At 39.8% G+C, this 18715-nt stretch overlaps 1 protein-coding gene across 1 annotated transcript in view; it reads right to left on the reverse strand.

Annotated features, from left to right (window-relative positions):
• ADAMTSL1 (ADAMTS like 1) overlaps positions 1–18715 on the reverse strand; it is a 419209-nt gene that overhangs the window by 123182 nt on the left and 277312 nt on the right. Inside the window, exon 16 of the mRNA XM_050761325.1 lies at positions 17657–17867. Within this exon, the coding sequence (XP_050617282.1) occupies positions 17657–17867 (211 nt within the window). The remainder of the gene's footprint in view (positions 1–17656; positions 17868–18715) is intronic.

Here is an 18715-nt window from a genome sequence, read left to right on the forward strand (position 1 = left end):
GAAGTAGATAATGAAAATAATTTGTCTTATTTCAAGGGTATAGATGTAATAAAACTGTACTATAGAGTGATCACTCATTGAAAATAACACAACTGGGTTATCAGTTTGCAGATAGGACTCGATTTAAGGCACAGACCTCCAACAGTATACAGGTCTGTAACAACATGATGATAAAACAGCTGCAAGAAAAGTTTCTAAAAATTGTCGTTTAAAATTTTGATGTATACATAAAGCTTTTAGGATATTATCAATGGTAAGAAGGTAAAATCTAGACTCCTGACAATGCCCTTCACTTTGATCTGCATAGACCTTTCCAGCCCATTCCTTGACATACTGCCATGTGCCCATGCTTTAGCTACAGTGGACAATTTGCCTTTTCCTGGGCACACAGACAACCTTGTCTGCTCTGGCCTTTGGTCATGTCATTCAGTCCATGAGCAATGTCCGCCAACTCTTTGTTCATCCAGAGACTTCCAAGATGTGCTTGAAGGTCCAGCTCAAAAGCCACTTCTTGTCCTAGCTAGAGCAATAAGACAAGAGAAGGATATAAATGGCATCCAAATTGGAAAGGAAGAAGTCAAATTATCCTTGTTTGCAGATGATAGGATCTTATATTTGGAAAAACCTAAAGATTCCACAAGAAAACTATTAGAACTGATAAATTTAAATTCAGTAAATCTGCAAGGTACAAAATCAACATACAAAAATCAGTATTTCTTATGTTCAACAGTGAACAATGTGAAAAAGAAATTTAAAAAGTAATCTCACTTATAATATCCACACATAAAATTTAAAAACTAGGAATTAACCAAAGCAGTGAAACATCTCTATAATGAAAAGTATAAGACACTGATGAAAAAAATTGAAGAGGACATCAAAAAATGGAAAAATATTCCATGTTTATGGATTAGAAGGTTTACTATTGTTAAAATATCCTTACTACCCAAGGCAATCTACAGATTCAGTGCAATCCCTGTCAAAATATCAAAAAAATTCTTCACAGAAATAGAAAAACAATCCTAAAATTTATATGGAACCACAAAAGATCCAGAATAACCAAAGCTATCCTAAGTAAAAAAACAAAACTGGAGGAATCACATTATCTGACTTCAAATTATGCTACAGAGCAATAGTATCAGCTATAGCATGATATTGACATAAAAACAGACATATACACCAATGGAATAGAATAGAGAACCCAGAAACAAAACTATAGAGCTACAGTAAACTCATTTTCATCAAAGGTGCCAAGAACACACACTGGGGAAAAGACAGTTTCTTCAATGAATGGTGCTTGGAAAACTGGGTATCTCTATGCAGAAGAATGAAAATAGACCCCTATCTCTTGCCATATGCAAAAATTAAATAAAATGAATTAAAGACTTAAATCTAAGACCTCAAACAAAGAAGCTACTACAAGAAAACATTGGGGGAAATCTCCAGGACATTGGTCTGGACAAAAATTTCTTGAGCAATACCCCTCAAGCACAGGCAAACATAAACAAATGGGATCACAAGTTAAAAAGCTTCTGCACAGCAAACAGTCAACAAAGTGAAGTGACAACCCACAGAATGGGAGTAATTATTTGCAAACTACCCTGACAAGGGAGTAATAACCAGAATATATAATGAGCTCAAACAACTCTGTAGGAAAAAATCTAATAATTCAATCAAAAGATTGGCAAAAGATCTGACTAAACATCTCTCAAAAGAAGACACAATGGCAAACAGGCATATGAAAAGGTGCTCAACATCACTGATCATCAGAGAAATGCAAATCAAAACTACAATGGAATAGCAAGATCTGCACCAAGATGGCCGAATAGGAACAGCTCCAGCCTCCAGCTCCCAGCGTAAGCGACACAGATGGGTGATTTCTGCATTTCCAACTGAGGTACCGGGTTCATCTCAGTGGGGCGTGTTGGACGGTGGGTGCAGGACAGTGGGTGCAGCCCAATGAGCGAGAGCTGAAGCAGGGCGAGGCATCACCTCACCTGGGAAGTGCAAGGGGGAAGGGAATTCCCTTTCCTAGCCAAGGTAAACCATGACACACAACACCTGGAAAATTGGGTCACTCCCACCCTAATACTGTGCTTTACCAAGGGTCTTAGCAAACGGCACATCAGGAGATTATATCCTGCACCTGGCTCAGAGGGTCCCACACCCACGGACCCTCCCTCATTGCTAGCACAGCAGTCTGAGATCTAACTGCAAGGTGGCAGCGAGGCTGGGGGAGGGGCACTTGCCATTACTGAGGCTTTAGTAGGTAAACAAAGCAGCTAGGAAGCTCGAACTGGGTGGAGCCCACCGCAGCTCAAGGAGGCCTGCCAAACAAAAGGCAGCAGAAACCTCTGCAGATGTAAATGCCCCTGTCTGACAGCTTTGAAGAGAGTAGTGGTTTTCCCAGCACGGAGTCTGAGATCTGAGAATGGACAGACTGCTCAAGTGGGTCCCTGAACCCCAAGTAGCCTAACTGGGAGACATCCCCAACTAGGGGCAGACTGATACCTCACACCTCACACGGCTGGGTACACCTCTGAGATGAAGCTTCCAGAGTAACGATCAGACAGCAACATTTGCTGTTCAGCAATATTCACTCTTGTGCAGCCTCCACTGCTGATACCCAGGCAAACAGGGTCTGGAGTGGACTTCAAGCAAACTCCAATAGACCCGCAGCTGAGGGTCCTGACTGTTAGAAGGAAAACTAACAAACAGAAAGGACATCCATACCAAAAGCCCATCTGTATGTCACCATCATCAAAGACCAAAGGTAGATAAAACCACAAAGATGGAGAAAAAGCAGTGCAGAAAAGCTGGAAATTCTAAAAATCAGAGCACCTCTCTCCCTCCAAAGGAACGCAGCTCCTTGCCAGCAACAGAACAAAGCTGGATGGAGAATGACTTTGACGAGTTGAGAGAAGAAGCCTTCAGTCAATCAAACTTCTCAGAGCTAAAGGAGGAATTACGAACCCAGCGCAAAGAGACTAAAAACATTGAAAAAAGATTTGACGAAGGGCTAATTAGAATAACCAATGCAGAGAAGTCCTTAAACGACCTGATAAAGATGAAAACCATGACACGAGAACTATGTGACAAATGCACAAGCTTCAGTAACTGACTCGATCAGCTGGAAGAAAGGGTATCACTGATTGAAGATCCAATGAATGAAATGAAGCAAGAAGAGAAGTTTGGAGAAAAAAGAGTAAAAAGAAATGAACAAAGGTCCAAGAAATAAGGGACTATGTGAAAAGACCAAATCTACGTCTGATTGGTGTACCTGAAAGTGATGGGGAGAATGGAACTAAGTTGGAAAACACGCTGCAGGACATTATCCAGGAGAACTTCCCCAACCAAGCAAGGCTGGCCAACATTCAAATTCAGGAAATACAGAGAATGCCACAAAGATACTCCTCAAGAAGAGCAACTACAAGACACATAATTGTCAGATTCACCAAAGTTGAACTGAAGGAAAAACTGTTAAGGGCAGCCAGAGAGAAAGGTGGGGTTACCCACAAAGGGAAGCCCATCAGACTAACAGCAGATCTCTCGGCAGAAAGTCTCCAAGCCAGAAGAGAGTGGGGGCCAATATTCAACATTCTTAAAGAAAAGAATTTTCAACCCAGAATTTCATATCCAGCCAAACTAAGTTTCATAAGTGAAGGAGAAATAAAATCCTTTACAGATATGCAAATGCTTAGAGATTTTGTCACCACCAGGCCTGCCCTACAAGAGATCCTGAAGGAAGCACTAAACATGGACAGGAACAACAGGTACCAGCCACTGCAAAAACATGCCAAAATGTAAAGTCCATCGATGCTAGCAAGAAACTTCATCAATTAATGAACAAAATAACCAGCTAACATCATAATGACAGGATCAAGTTCACACATAACAATACTAACCTTAAATGTAAATGGGCTAAATTCTCCAATTAAACAACACATTATGGCAAATTGGATAAAGAGTCAAGACCCATCAGTCTGCTGTATTCAGGAGACCCATCTCACATGCAGAGACACACATAGGCTCAAAAAAAAGGGATGGAGGAAGATTTCCAAGCAAATGGAAAACAAAAAAAGGCAGGGGTTGCAATCCTAGTCTCTGATAAAACAGACTTTAAACCAACAAAGATCAAAAAAGACAAAGAAGGCCATTACATAATGGTAAAGGGATCAATTCAACAAGAAGAACTAACTATCTTAAATATATATGCACCCAATACAGGAGCACCCAGATTCATAAAGCAAGTCCTTAGAGACTTACAAAGAGACTTAGACTCCCATACAATAATAATGGGAGACTTTAACACCCCACTGTCAACATTAGACAGATCAACGAGACAGAAAATTAACGAGGATATCTAGGAATTGAACTCAACTCTGCACCAAGCGGACCTAATAGACATATCTACAGAACTCTCCACCCCAAATCAACAGAATATACATTCTTCTCAGCACCACATCACACTTATTCCAAAATTGACCACATAGTTGGAAGTAAAGCACTCCTCAGCAAATGTACAAGAACAGAGATTATAACAAACTGTCTCTCAGACCACAGTGCAATCAAACTAGAACTCAGGACTAAGAAACTCAATCAAAACCACTCAACTACATGGAAACTGAACAACCTGCTCCTGAATGACTACTGGGTACATAATGAAATGAAGGCAGAAATAAAGATGTTCTTTGAAACCAATGAGAACAAAGATACAACATACCAGAATCTCTAGGACACATTTAAAGCAGTGTGGAGAGGGAAATTTATAGCACTAAATGCCCATGAGAGAAAGCAGGAAAGATCTAAAATTGACACTCTAACATCACAATTAAAAGAACTACAGAAGCAAGAGCAAATACATTCAAAAGCTAGCAGAAGGCAAGAAATAACTAAGATCAGAGCAGAACTGAAGGAGATAGAGACACAAAAAACCCTCCAAAAAATCAATGATTCTAAGAGCTGGTTTTTTGAACAGATCAACAAAATTGATAGACTGCTAGCAAAACTAATAAAGAAGAAAATAGAGAAGAATCAAATTGATGCAATAAAAAATGATAAAGGGGATATCACCACCGACCCCACAGAAATACAAACTACCATCAGAGAATGCTATAAATACCTCTACGCAAATAAACTAGAAAACCTAGAAGAAATGGATAAATTCTTGGACACATACACTCTCCCAAGGCTAAAGCAGGAAGAAGTTGAATCCCTGAATAGACCAATAACAGGCTCTGAAATTGAGGCAATAATTAATAGCCTACCAACCAAAAACAGTCCAGGACCAGAGGGATTCACAGCCGAATTCTACCAGAGGTACAAGGAGGAGCTGGTACCATTCCTTCTGAAACTATTCCAATCAATAGAAAAAGAGGGAATGCCCCCTAACTCATTTTATGAGGCCAACATCATCCTGATACCAAAGCCTGGCAGAGACAGAACAGAAAAACAGAATTTTAGACCAGTATCCCTGATGAACATCAATGCAAAAATCCTCAATAAAATACTGGCAAACCAAATCCAACAGCACATCAAAAAGCTTATCCACCATGATCAAGTGGGCTTCATCCCTGGGATGCAAGGCTGGTTCAACATATGCAAATCAATAAATGTAATCCAGCATATAAACAGAAACAAAGACAAAAACCACATGATTATTGCAATAGATGCAGAAAAGGCCTTTGACAAAATTCAATAGTTCTTCATGCTAAAAACTCTCAAGAAATTCAGTATTGATGGAACATATCTCAAAATAATAAGAGCTATTAATGACAAACCCACAGCCAATATACTGAATAGGCAAAAACATTCCCCTTGAAAACTGGCACAAGACAGGGATGCCCTCTCTCACCACTCCTATTCAATATAGTGTTGGAAGTTCTGGCCAGGGCAATCAGGCAAGAGAAAGAAATAAAGGATATCCAATTAGGAAAAGAGAAGTCAAATTGTCCCTGTTTGCAGATGACATGATTGTATATTAAGAAAATCCCATCATCTCAGCCCAAAATCTCCTTAAGCTGATAAACGCAACTTCAGCAAAGTCTCAGGATACAAAATCAATGTGCAAAAGTCACTAGCATTCTTATACACCAAAAACAGACAAACAGCCAAATCATGAGTGAACTCCCATTCACAATAGCTTTAAAGAGAATAAGATACCTAGGAATCCAACTTACAAGGGATGTGAAAGACCTCTTCGAGGAAAACTATAAATCACTGCTCAATGAAATAAAAGAGGACACAAACAAATGGAAGAACATCCCATGCTCATGGATAGGAAGAATCAATATCATGAAAATGGCCATACTGCCCAAGGTAATTTATAGATTCAATGCCATCCCCTTCAAGCTACTAATGACTTTCTTCACAGAATTGGAAAAAAACTACTTTAAAGTTCATATGGAACCAAAAAAGAGCCTGCATTGCGAAGACAGTCCTAAGCCAAAAGAACAAAGCTGGAGGCATCACGCTACCTGACTTCAAACTATACTACAAGGCTACAGTAACCAAAACAGCATGGTACTGGTACCAAAACAGAGATATAGACCAATGGAACAGAACAGAGCCTCAGAAATAATACCACACATCTGCAGCCATCTGATCTTTGACAAACCTGACAAAAACAAGAAGTGGGGACCAGATTCCCTATTTAATAAATGGTGCTGGGAAAATTGGCTAGCCATAAGTAGAAAGCTGAAACTGGATCCCTTCCTTATACCTTGTACAAAAATTAATTCAAGATGGATTAGAGACTTAAATGTCACACCTAAAACCATAAAAACTCTAGAAGAAAACCTAGGCAATACCATTCAGGACATAGGCATGGGCAAGGACTGCATGTCTAAAACACCAAAAGCAATGGCAACAAAAGCCAAAATTGACAAATGCGATCTAATTAAACTAAAGAGCTTCCACACAGCTAAAGAAACTACCATCAGAGTGAACAGGCAACCTACAGAATGGGAGAACATTTTTGCAATCTACTTGTCTGACAAAGGGCTAATATCCAGAACCTACAAAGAACTCAAACCAATTTACAAGAAAAAAACAACTCCATCAAAAAGTGGGAAAAGGATATGAACCGACACTTCTCAAAAGAAGACTTTTACACAGCCAACAGACACATGAAAAAATGCTCGTCATCACTCGCCATCAGAGAAATGCAAATCAAAACCACAATGAGATACCATCTCACACCAGTTAGAATGGCGATCATTAAAAAGTCAGGAAACAACAGGTGCTGGAGAGGATGTGGAGAAATAGGAACACTTTTACACTGTTGGTGGGACTGTAAACTAGTTCAACCATTGTGGAAAACAGTGTGGAGATTCCTCAAGGATCTAGAACTAGAAATACCATTAGACCCAGCATCCCATTACTGGGTATATACCCAAAGGATTATAAGTCATGCTGCTATAAAGACACATGCACATGTATGTTTATTGCAGCACTATTCACAATAGCAAAGACTTGGAACCAACCCAAATGTCCATCAATGACAGACTGGATAAAGACAATGTGGCACATATACACCATGGAATACTGTGCAGCCATAAAAAAGATGATTTCATGTCCTTTGTAGGGACATGGATGCAGCTGGAAATCATCATTCTCAGCAAACTATCGCAGGAACAGAAAATCAAACACCGCATGTTCTCACTCATAGGTGGGAATTGAACAATGAGATCACTTGGACACAGGAAGGGGAACATCACACACTGGGGCCTGTTGTGGAGTGAGGGGACAGGGGAGGGATAGCATTATGAGATATACCTAATGTAAATGACGAGTTAATGGGTGTAGCACACCAACATGGCACATGTATACATATGTAATAAACCTGCACATTGTGCACATGTACCCTAGAACTTAAAGTATATATATAAAAAAAAACTACAATGAGATATCACCTCACCCCAGTTAAAATGGCTTTTATCCAAAAGACAGGCAATAATAGATGCTGGAGAGGATGTGGACCAAAGGGAACCCTTGTACACTGCTGGTGGGAATGTAAATTAGTACAACCACTAGGGAGAACAGCTTGGAGGTTCCTTAAAAAAGTAAAACTTGAGCTACCATATGATCCAGCAATCACACTGCTGGGTATATACCCAAAAGAAAGGAAATCAGTATATCAGATATATATATCTGCTCTACTGTGTTTGTTGCAGTATTTTTTTTTTTTTTTTTTTTACAATAGCTAAGATTTGGAAGCAACCTAAGTGTCTATCAACAGACGAACTGATAAAGAAAATGTGGTACATATACACAATGGAGTACTATTCAGACAAAGAATGAGATCCAGTCATTTGCAACAACCTGGATGGAACTGGAGGTTATTATGTTAATTGAAATAAGTCAGGCACAGAAAGACAAACATCACATGTTTTCACTTATTTGCAGGATCTAAAAATCAAAACAATTGAACTCATGTATATGGGACATGTCCATGGAAGAAGTTGGTCCATGGAAGAGCGGAAGAAGGATGGTTACCAGAGACTGGGTAGGGTAGTGAGGGGCTGAGAGGGAGGGTCGGGTGGTTAATAGGTACAAAAATATATAATAGAATGAATAAGACCTACTATTTGATAGCACAATAGGGTGACTATAGTCAATAATAACTGTAGATTTTAAAAAAAACTTAAAATCTGTAATGAGTTGTTTGTAACTCAATGGATAAGTGTTTGAGGGGATGGATGGATGCCTCATTCTTCAAGATGTACTTATTTCACATTGCATGCCTGTATCAAAACATCTCATGTACCCCATAAATACATATACTGACTATTGCTCACAAAAATTAATTTAAAATAGTTATTTTTTAAAAGGCCACTTCTTTATTAAAGCCTCCTCCAACCCCTCTGCGTTTTGGCAAACAGATCACCTCCAACCCACCCTGGCCTAGAAGAGTATCTTATCTCCTCTATAAGGGGCTCATCGTTTATGTGCCTGCTATTTTCCTCTCCCTCCCTGCATGCACACAAGATTATGAGTCTTTTGAGGAAAGGGAATTCATTCATGTTTATATTCCCCAGAGCCTAGTAGAGTATCTGGCAAAGAGCATGCACTTCATAAATGTTTGTTGAATTGATGATTGGATGAGCAAAAGAGCTCCAAATCCAGATGTTAAAAAGATGTAAAACAAGCATCCAGCTGATGGGCTGATCATCCACCTTTTATCAGGCTGTTTTATCGTTAGCCAGGAGCTGCTTCACAGTAAGGCAGCAGTGGGTTTCAGCCAGTGATGGTGTGGGCTCTGCTGGAGACTCTGACGCTCCAGGTATGGGAGGCAGCCATCTAGCTGAGTCAATGTCAGGGATTTTGCTCCTAAATGCTTGTCTTGTCTGTGTTCTCAAATTTTCTTCAGTGTGTTTGCATTGATGAAAGGTATTTTTAGAAATTTTAAAAACTTGTAGAAGATGAATTTCAAAGGAGTCAAGGTTCCAAAGTCGTGATGACTTTGTGAATGTGCTAAGATGACCTGGTGAGGCCGACAGTTCTTATGCAAGAGGCAGGATGCAAAGAAAAAAATGTTTCCAAAGAGCAATGGCAAGAGAAATGTAATGAAATTAAATAAAAAATGTTTGCCTTTATGAGTCATCATTTAAAATAATATTCTAGTATGAAGAGATAAATCTCCAGTAAGGGGTATTATCTTTAAACATATGCAATAAGCAAAACAAATAACAAAAATAGTATTTATATTGCTTATACCAGCTGCCATACACATTTCATGATATGAGGTCATGGGTTCATTTTTATAAGAAAAGTAAAAAATACACAATAAGGAAAACAATTATGTCTCTACACAAAAAATACAATGGCCCAAATGTCTTTTATTTTTAAAGATTTTCCCATGATAAGTACATTAATAAATTCTGCCTGTACTGGAATTTCTGGTTTTTTCTTGGTAGTTTAATTTACTGAGAGCTGAGTTTATGTCTTTGACACTTTTACTAATATTATTGAACCCAACACAAAGTGATGTTTATGTTTTGTTTGTAAGGTCAACTTTCCACTTAACATAATGGACTCGGCACTCCGCTTACAACTTCCAACTCACTTCATTTGTTTCCTCATTCACTTATTCATTCTTTCATCAAACATTTTTTAAGTACCCCCTGAGTGCTAGGCACTGTATTGGATGCTGGGGACTTATAAAAAATGATTACTAAGCCTCAGGTATTTGCAGTCCAGTGAGGGAGAAAAACTTAGTGTATAATGTGATCAGTTTTACAAAAAGGGAATACAACAAAGAGTGCAATTAAATCTTTCTGGGAAGCTTGGGGAAGCTGTAGAGAGCAATGACACATGAGCAGTTTCCAGGGAGATGAGGATGTGGCTTAGTCAGACTGTGTGTACGCACTCAAGGTGCGAAGGGACTTGGCATGTTCAGATGACTCAGAGCAGTCCTTAGATGGTGCACCATTGGGTCCATAAAAAAAAGTAGGTGGAAAATTATTCCGAGACATTAGATTAGGGGCACATGGTGAAGTGCCTTTGGATATAACCTTAAAACCATGGGGTATCAATAGGGGTTTCAAAGTAGGGGGTAACATGATCTAATTTGTTGAAAATGACTCAGGCAGCATAGGCCAGTAAGTTCCAAACAATACTGCTTTGTGAGGTATTAATAGGTATGCCATGGAGAAAGAGCTTCCTGGTCAAATAAGTATGTGTAACACTGCGTACCATAACCCTATGCAGGGGTTCTCATTGCATATTAATGTTTTAAAGGCTGGAAGAGAGAACCTGTGGTAAAGAATCATCAATACCAAGTTGGGAAACACTGGATGAGAGTTAGGCAAGATGAGACAAGGAGATCAAGTAAAAGATTGTTTGTAAGGGTTTGATAAGTTGATTGTAAGGAGAGGGATTAGAAAGGAAGAGAGTGGTGGGGGGAGATACAGAAGATGGAATAAAACAGGATATAGATGTTGACTAAGCGTGAAGGATGTGTGAGGCTGATAATGGCTTGAGTTTCCAGGTAGAAAGCAGGACAGATGGTGTCACCCATACAATAATGATCAATGACGAAAGACCAGGTTAATGGGGGAAGGGGTGGCAGGCAGGTGTGTATCAAGCTTGGAGTCAGACCTTTGGAGTTTGAGGTAACTTAGCAACGTGTGAGACTGAGGGAGCCCAAAGGCAGCTGGACACAGTGCTATGTACACAGTCGAGGTCATAGCTGAGCCAAACTGAATTAGGACCTAGGGAAAGAAAGAAAAATGAGAACTGGAATCTCACTTACTAAACATAATTATTAAAATGAGAACAGAAGTCTTTGGCCATTTTGGGGATTAGAATTCCCTTGTTCATCTAGTCTCAATTAAGCTTTCTTGACTCTGGAAGTACAAGGGGTGTACACTGTACCTTCAAGGTTTCACATTCTTGTTCTGGTGTGAAGCGAGGGGCTGCACACCCATCAGAATCAGAGCAATTATGCCAAAGAGCTTCCTGCTAATAAATCAAAACAAAAACAACCACATGTGAAGCTGGACTTTCAATTTGTTTTGCTATGTTTATTGCTGCCTCTAAAGATAGGATCAAGTGTCCATTTCCTTATGAAATACACTATTGAAAATGAGATAAACATCCTAAGAGTTTTTTTCCTCCCTGGGACAGAAAATTTTAAATAAATATAGCCTCTAACTTATGTGGATTTATATTTTAGTCACTGGAATATAACAAAACTGATTACTATGTGACTCTGCCAGAATTCAGTCTTCTAATCCAAACCAAAGGTATTTTTATCTTTGCTTGAATGTATGTATGTGTGTTTAAATCTAGACAATGAAAATTTTAATTCTCAGGCATTTATAGTTATCATTAAAATTCTCTTTTTCTTTATATCACTAGCAGGGACTCCTCTCCCTTATGCTTTTTCACACAGCTGAACTGCAGGCATTTTGAATTTGACCTCGATTAAGAAAGGTTTAGAGGGAAATGGCAACACAATCACAGTTTTAAGCAAGGCAGGGATCCAGAGATTGTGGTGATTGTTTCTGTCTCTGCACAGATGTGTGCAATATGTACGTACAGTTGGGTGGACGCAATCTTGAACATAAAACATATGCAATATAGGGAAAAATAAATTGTATTTCAAAGTGGACCAATTCATTTCAGTTTAACCCTTCAGCACCTTTTTTCTTCAATTCCTTGTTTCAATTTAATTTTTAGAACAAAAATGAAGGAATACTGATGCATACGATGTATACATTGATATATTAGATGCAGAGAGGCAAAAGGGTAGTGGAAGACAGGTGCCCAGTCTCAAGGAGCTTGTGCTAGTGGAGACTAAGTGCTTCGCCCACAAAATAGCAGGTGGTGGTGGGCTGAACAATGGCCCCCGGAGATATCTTCATTTCAATCCTTGGTACCTGTGAACACTTTGCCTTGTGCAGTAAAAGGGTCTTTACTGATGTGATGAGGGCTCCTGAGAGGGAGATATGATCCTGGATTATCCAGGATCATTTGGCTTGAGGTAGTCACAGTGGTCCTTAGAAGAGGGAGGCAGGAGGGTCTGAGTTAGAGAGAGAGGATGAAGGGACAGAATTAGCAGTGGGAGCAAGATGGAGGAAGGAGCCATGAGCCGAGGAAGCATGTGGCCTGTAGAAGCCAGAAAAGACAAACAGATCCTCGCCTTGATCTCCAGAGGGCACGTAGGCCTGCTGCTCCCCTGAATTTAGCTAGGTGAGACTGAGTTGGGACTTCTGATCTCCAGAACTATAAGATAGTAAGTTTGTGTTGTTTTAAGCCACCAAGTTTGTGGTAATTTGTTACAGCAGCAACAGGAAGCCAACACACAGATGAACTGTCCTGGATAGAGGCAACAAATACCGAGTGTTCCGTAAACTGCTGATTCTAGGACTGTTACCAGGTTTCTTCATAGTTTAAGTTAAGAGCAGATAGTAAAGAAGTCTTGGGAAAGCCATACTGCATAGTGGAAAAGGAAATGAGTTTGAAGCACACAGGGCCCTTTCACATTTACCAGCCTTGTGTCTTGGTTTCCTCACTAGGTTGCTGTGAGGCTCAAACGAGAGAGGCCAAGTGCAGCAAATGAGTCTAAAAGAGAATGTTCAAATTCCTATTAAGCAACTATCACATAGGATAGTGAGGATTAAGTGAGCTAAATATGTCAAGTGTCTAGAGCTGTGCTGAACACAGAGAAAGTGATGCTCTCATTATCAAAAGCAGCAGCTCCTGAAATGTAGCAAGTATTCAATAAATGAAACCAGCAGAATGGGCATGTACCTTTCTAGTACCAAACTCAACGCTTTGCAGATGTGTCCTGAGAGTTATGGGGTCTCACTGAGACTTGGTCTCTGCCTTCATTGACCTTGTGGTCTAACTCAGAAGTCATGAGAAAGCACCTGAGCGGGTAATATGTGGTTGTTAAGTGAGCTGTCTGCGACTGAACACCATGTGGTTTCAGTGTAGGATAATAGAGGAGTCACTGCAGAAGAGGGAGGCTGCCTGCTGGGCCTTGACCAGCAGAGGGGAGTGGGAAATGGTAGGTGGGCAGGGGAGTGTACAAGCAGGGATGGGAGAGCCATGCCTGGAGACAGGGCAGGGACAGATGCGCAGAGGGATGAAGGCCTGAACAAGGCATGTACTGGCTTTAGAGTCACTGAGAAAAACCCTAGCAGTAGACCGTCACGACCAAGGTGTTTCAGACTAAATTGTGGTATAGGTAACAGTGATTCTCAATCATGGTGTTGTAAGTCACTGAGAAAAACCCTAGCAGTAGACCGTCACGACCAAGGTGTTTCAGACTAAATTGTGGTATAGGTAACAGTGATTCTCAATCATGGTGTTGTAACTCACCCGTGTGATATGATCCCTCATGAGGTGGGCAAAAATTCACTTATAACCCATATCAAAGAGGATGATGATGATGATGATGATGATGATGATGAGTGTATTTAATAAATTACAGAAGATGCAGAGGACTAATGCACATAAAATAAGTGTTCAAAAGCCATCTAAATATAAACTAACAAGATATTAAAGCTATTAATACATTGGTAAAGGTAAATATGAATCCTTCCCACAGACCAGAGATGAAAAGCAAAGGGTAGAGTATTAAGAGGCAGAACTGAAATAAAGATGGTCCCCTAACAACCAAAGCTAGAATTAGATTTCTGTTTCATTTCTGCTTAATTGTTTCTAAAACAAGGTCTTAACATCAATACTTGGACTCCATGCCAGGTCCTCTCCAGACCTGCAGAATGTGTAAATATTGGCTATTTGCCATTTGTCAGACAAATACTCTACAAAGAACAAAGAAGGTTGCATTCCTATCTGGCAGATGACAATTTACATAATTTATACTTTTTTCCCTCCAGAAAGAGAAACATACACATAGGTCAGTGGCAACACTGTGTTCACATAGAGAGGAGAGAGAGTTTCTCCCCTCAAACAGGTAATGTCTATCAGGTTGTTATCTGTATTCCTTAAATGAAACATGTGATTCCCCCATGTCCTTTTCTTTCATAAGAAAGAGGGTGTAGGTTGGGTGTTGAAGGATTGGAGACCTCAGTAGTATCCTCTGGCAGATCCTTGCTAAATGGAAAAGACCAGGTGAGTGTACACTAAGTTCCCTTTTTCCAGTAAGAACTGCTGAGGAATCAGGGCTAACCATGTGACGGATTGTCAACAGCTGGTGTCCTAACTAAGCTGAGTTCTAAAACTACAGCCAACTAGCCTAGGGATCCCTGAAGTTACTCTGGACTTATTGCACCATCCAACATAAACAATGGTTTCTTCTCACAAGCAGTCAGCAATAGCTAATTTTTCCCAACAAAACTTAACTAATGAAGTTGGATTCCAGTAAATAATGTAAGATGAATAGTCTATTGTTTACTCCAGGTTTAGAGATTACTAAAAGTGATCAAAGATTCTTTTTTTTTTTTTGAGACAGACTCTTGCTCTGTCACCCAGGCTGGAGTGTAGTGGTGCAATCTCGGCTCACTGCAACCTCTGCCTTCTGAGTTCAAATGATTCTCCTGCTTCAGCCTCCAGAGTAGCTGGGATTACAGGCACCTGCCACCACAGCAGGCTAATTTTTGTGTGTGTGTGTGTGTATATATTATTATTATTATTATTATTTTTTTTTTTTAGTAGAGATGGGGTTTCACCTGCTGGACAAACAGACCCTATGCACCAAACCGTTAACATGGCTGTCTCTGGAGGGTAGAAACACCGCTGACCTTCTGTGTTCTTTATTTCTTGTTATGTTTGACTATTTTTCACAATTATGGTGTCTCAGGTGTGAAAGAAGAGACTTTTTAAAGGTTCATTGGATGAACTTTAAACAGTTGTTTACTATTAAGTTTCCCAACCTGAAAAATGGACTTAAACCTGACTCATCCTCAAACGCTTCTCCCTGAAAGAAGGAAATAGAAAAGCTTTCAAAGTTAATTCATATCTTCACGGGCTCAAAGTAGATGAAAATTGAAGAATAAGTGATTCTCTGGAAGTCCACTGTTTCAAACAGGGATACTGGGCGTATGGGTGGTGGTGGTGGTGGCAATTGACCAGAAAAAGGTCATATATGTGGCTGTGCCCTAGAAACTGAAAAAGCATTATAAGTCAATGTCATTATTCAGCAGCATGTGTGGCTATCAAAAAGACATCGGTGCTTCACTGCATTTCAAGGCTAGAACAATATTAAGACCTGTAACCATAAAAAACTTACCACTAAGATGTAAAGCCAGCATTTTCAGGGCCTATAAGGACTAGTCTTCATCTATTCATTCATTTCATCATTCAGTAAACATTTTATCCATAACTTATGTACCTAATAGCAACAAGCTACTAATAATACGGGGACTTAACAATTTCAACAGTGGAGGTTGATTTGAGATGGTTCCTCACCTTTTATTAGGATTGGCATGGGTTAGTGGTGCCGTTTAAGGTCATAGATTCATTCCAATTAGAGGTAACAGTATAAATGCACTAGCAATCAGGTGACCTGGGTTCTGGTCCAGGCTTTATGATCTTAAGCAAGCCTACATCTAGGCCACAGTTACTTCATCGGTAAAACAAAAGTGCTCATGTTTAATCCCTGAAGAGCCTTTGAGTCATACACAGTGGGTTTGGTATAGTGGAAAGAGTCACATAAGACTGAGGTGATGGCCAACCCCAAATTTGCTAGCTGTGTTTGCCTCAGTTACCTCAAACCTAAAATAAGGCTAATAAAACCTCCTTTTAACTGAATTGTGAGGATTTACTTCAGCTTGGTGTGCGATGATATATATTTCTTAAGTGCTGGTACATTGGGGTTCAAAATATATGACATCCTCTTCCATAAACCATCCCTAGTATCGTGGAATTAATGAACTTAGCCATATACATTTAAGCTCTAAAAGAAAATATATATTTAATGTCTGCTGCCAGAGGCTTCATACTTTAGTGTTTTGCTTATTCATCAGTATTTGATTCTTTGAGTGTTTTGCTAAACCACAGCTCCAAGATGGGCAGAGAGCAAGGAGAAGGAAGGGGCTCTGCCAAAGATTAGGAGAAAGCACAGAGGAGGACATGTAGCTACCTGGAAAAGGGAGCCCCTTCTGCACAAGGCGAGGGTACGTGAGCTGTCATTCTCTCTCCTTCTCCATTGATGACCATATCATTTATCACCCAAATTGGGACACTTTTGAGAGTGAAAAAACTGTCTCAGTGAAACACAGATGTATGTCGCCTCCACCTTTCATGCTTACTTTTTGTGACCTTTGTTGTCCCTTTAAAGCAGTGTTTTATGTCCTAATAGGGAGCAAATTGCAAAATAAGATTTTATGCAATCAACTGAAAATCCTGTGTTTTTAAAAGGCATGCAAAAAGATGAACATTTCATAAATGCATATTATTTTTAGAAAGGAAATTATGATAAAATAGTTGTGCTATTATTATATATGCCTGGTACAGGATCAGAAATTTTGTTTGTAAAGGGATAGCATATATTTTAGATTTTATGAGCCATATGTTCTCTATCACAACCATGCAATTCTGCCTTGTAGAGCAAAAACAGCCATAGACAGTACGTAAAATAATGGGTGTGTTCCAATAAAACTTTATTTACACACACAAAAAAGACTACAGGCTAGATTTAGCTTGAGTGCTGCAGTTTGTCAACTCCTGTTTTGAAACAATGGTTCCCAGACTTTCGGAATTCACAGGACCAGGAAAATAAAATTCTTGGAATTGGCTCAGCATTTCTAACTTCTTATATTGCTAAGTAATGATGTTAAAAAAATCATTGCCTACTACCCTTATTTCTTAGAATTTTAAACAGCAAAAAAACTGGAAAGGGTATAAATTAAAAACAAATTTAGCTTTATGGAAAACCCACCACATTGTTTTTATTTTAAAAAATTTTCCTTAGCTTGGTGACAACTTTGTCATAAATACGCTCAGGTGAACAGATGGGTCATCTGCATTGCTTTTGGAGGTCACTGGGATGTGATACAGTAGAAAAAGCATGATATTTGTAACGAAAAGATCTGGATTTAAATCAGCTTAGGGGAGTACTAAGAAGGGAGAAATGAGCAGACCTTGAACATCCCTTTAACATCCCTGGACAAAACCACTCTGAGAGAGCATCCCTTTAGTCACTGTTGCAAACAAAAGCTCCAATATTGAGTAACTCAGAACTCACCGGCTGCCACTGTGCAGGGTACCAGGCTGGGGGGCAATTGAAGCGGTTACAAGCTTGCACCGTGCTGGGCTTGGGCTGGCGACACAGCTCATCGGCCAGGATGACTGTTTCATTCATCTCTCTGGAAAGCAGGTGGGCGCAGAAGACGTCCCTGGTCTGTAGGCCGACCCCACACGTGAGACTACATGGACTCCACTTGCCAATTTCCCACCTGAGAAGAAACCAGAGAGGGAGAGAACACACCCTTAGTACCTGCGCAGAGAACGTTTCCCATGAACTCAAATGGAGTAAAAACCCCTAACTGGGAAAGTGGGAAGTGCCGGCCCAAGATTGGCTGGCAGTTCTATCCTAAGCCTAGAATCTATCCTCTCCCTTAATGCTCTAGAATTCATTTACATTAAAGCAAAGAGGGAGATAAAATAGAATATCCAATTTTTACCCACAAAATCACCAATAATGGTTACAACCACGTTTATTCTGATGGGACATATAAACTTCATCAAACTAAGAGGGGAATGCTTGATGAGACATAGATTGAGTACATAAAGGCTTTCGGCACCACATACTGAATTGTGAGGCTTAAAGAGGACTTTCTGCTAATTTCTGCAGCCCCAATTCTTAGCAAGACTGAAAATTTTTTGCTTGTAATTCTTTGGCTTCAAAGTGAAAGGTCATTGGCTCCAGCTTCCTTCAAAGTTCCATCGCTGCATAGAAACGTCTCTGTCTTATGTTTAAACATCATCACTGCCTGGGACTGGATAATGTAACAGAAGTGAAGGCTGCTCAATCGATCATTCTTCTTGAGGGGAAGTAAAGTGAAGAGAGTGGCTCATGATCTGGACGTAGCAATCAAATAAGCAGATGAGTTGAGTGCATGAACTGGCCATTTCCAAAGGGTCAAATCTTGAGAAGTACATTTACAGTGAGCTAAGGGCCTATGAAAACAATCCCACTGCATTTCCCTGCTGATGCAGCCTCCAGACTGGGAATAATAAAGCTCAGTCGCTCAGGCTCTAAGTCAGAAGCATCTTCTAAAGATCAGTTTTAGAAAGTTCTGTT

This window comes from Macaca thibetana, chromosome 15, assembly GCF_024542745.1.
Source record: "Macaca thibetana thibetana isolate TM-01 chromosome 15, ASM2454274v1, whole genome shotgun sequence".
Taxonomy (NCBI): Eukaryota; Metazoa; Chordata; class Mammalia; order Primates; family Cercopithecidae; genus Macaca; species Macaca thibetana.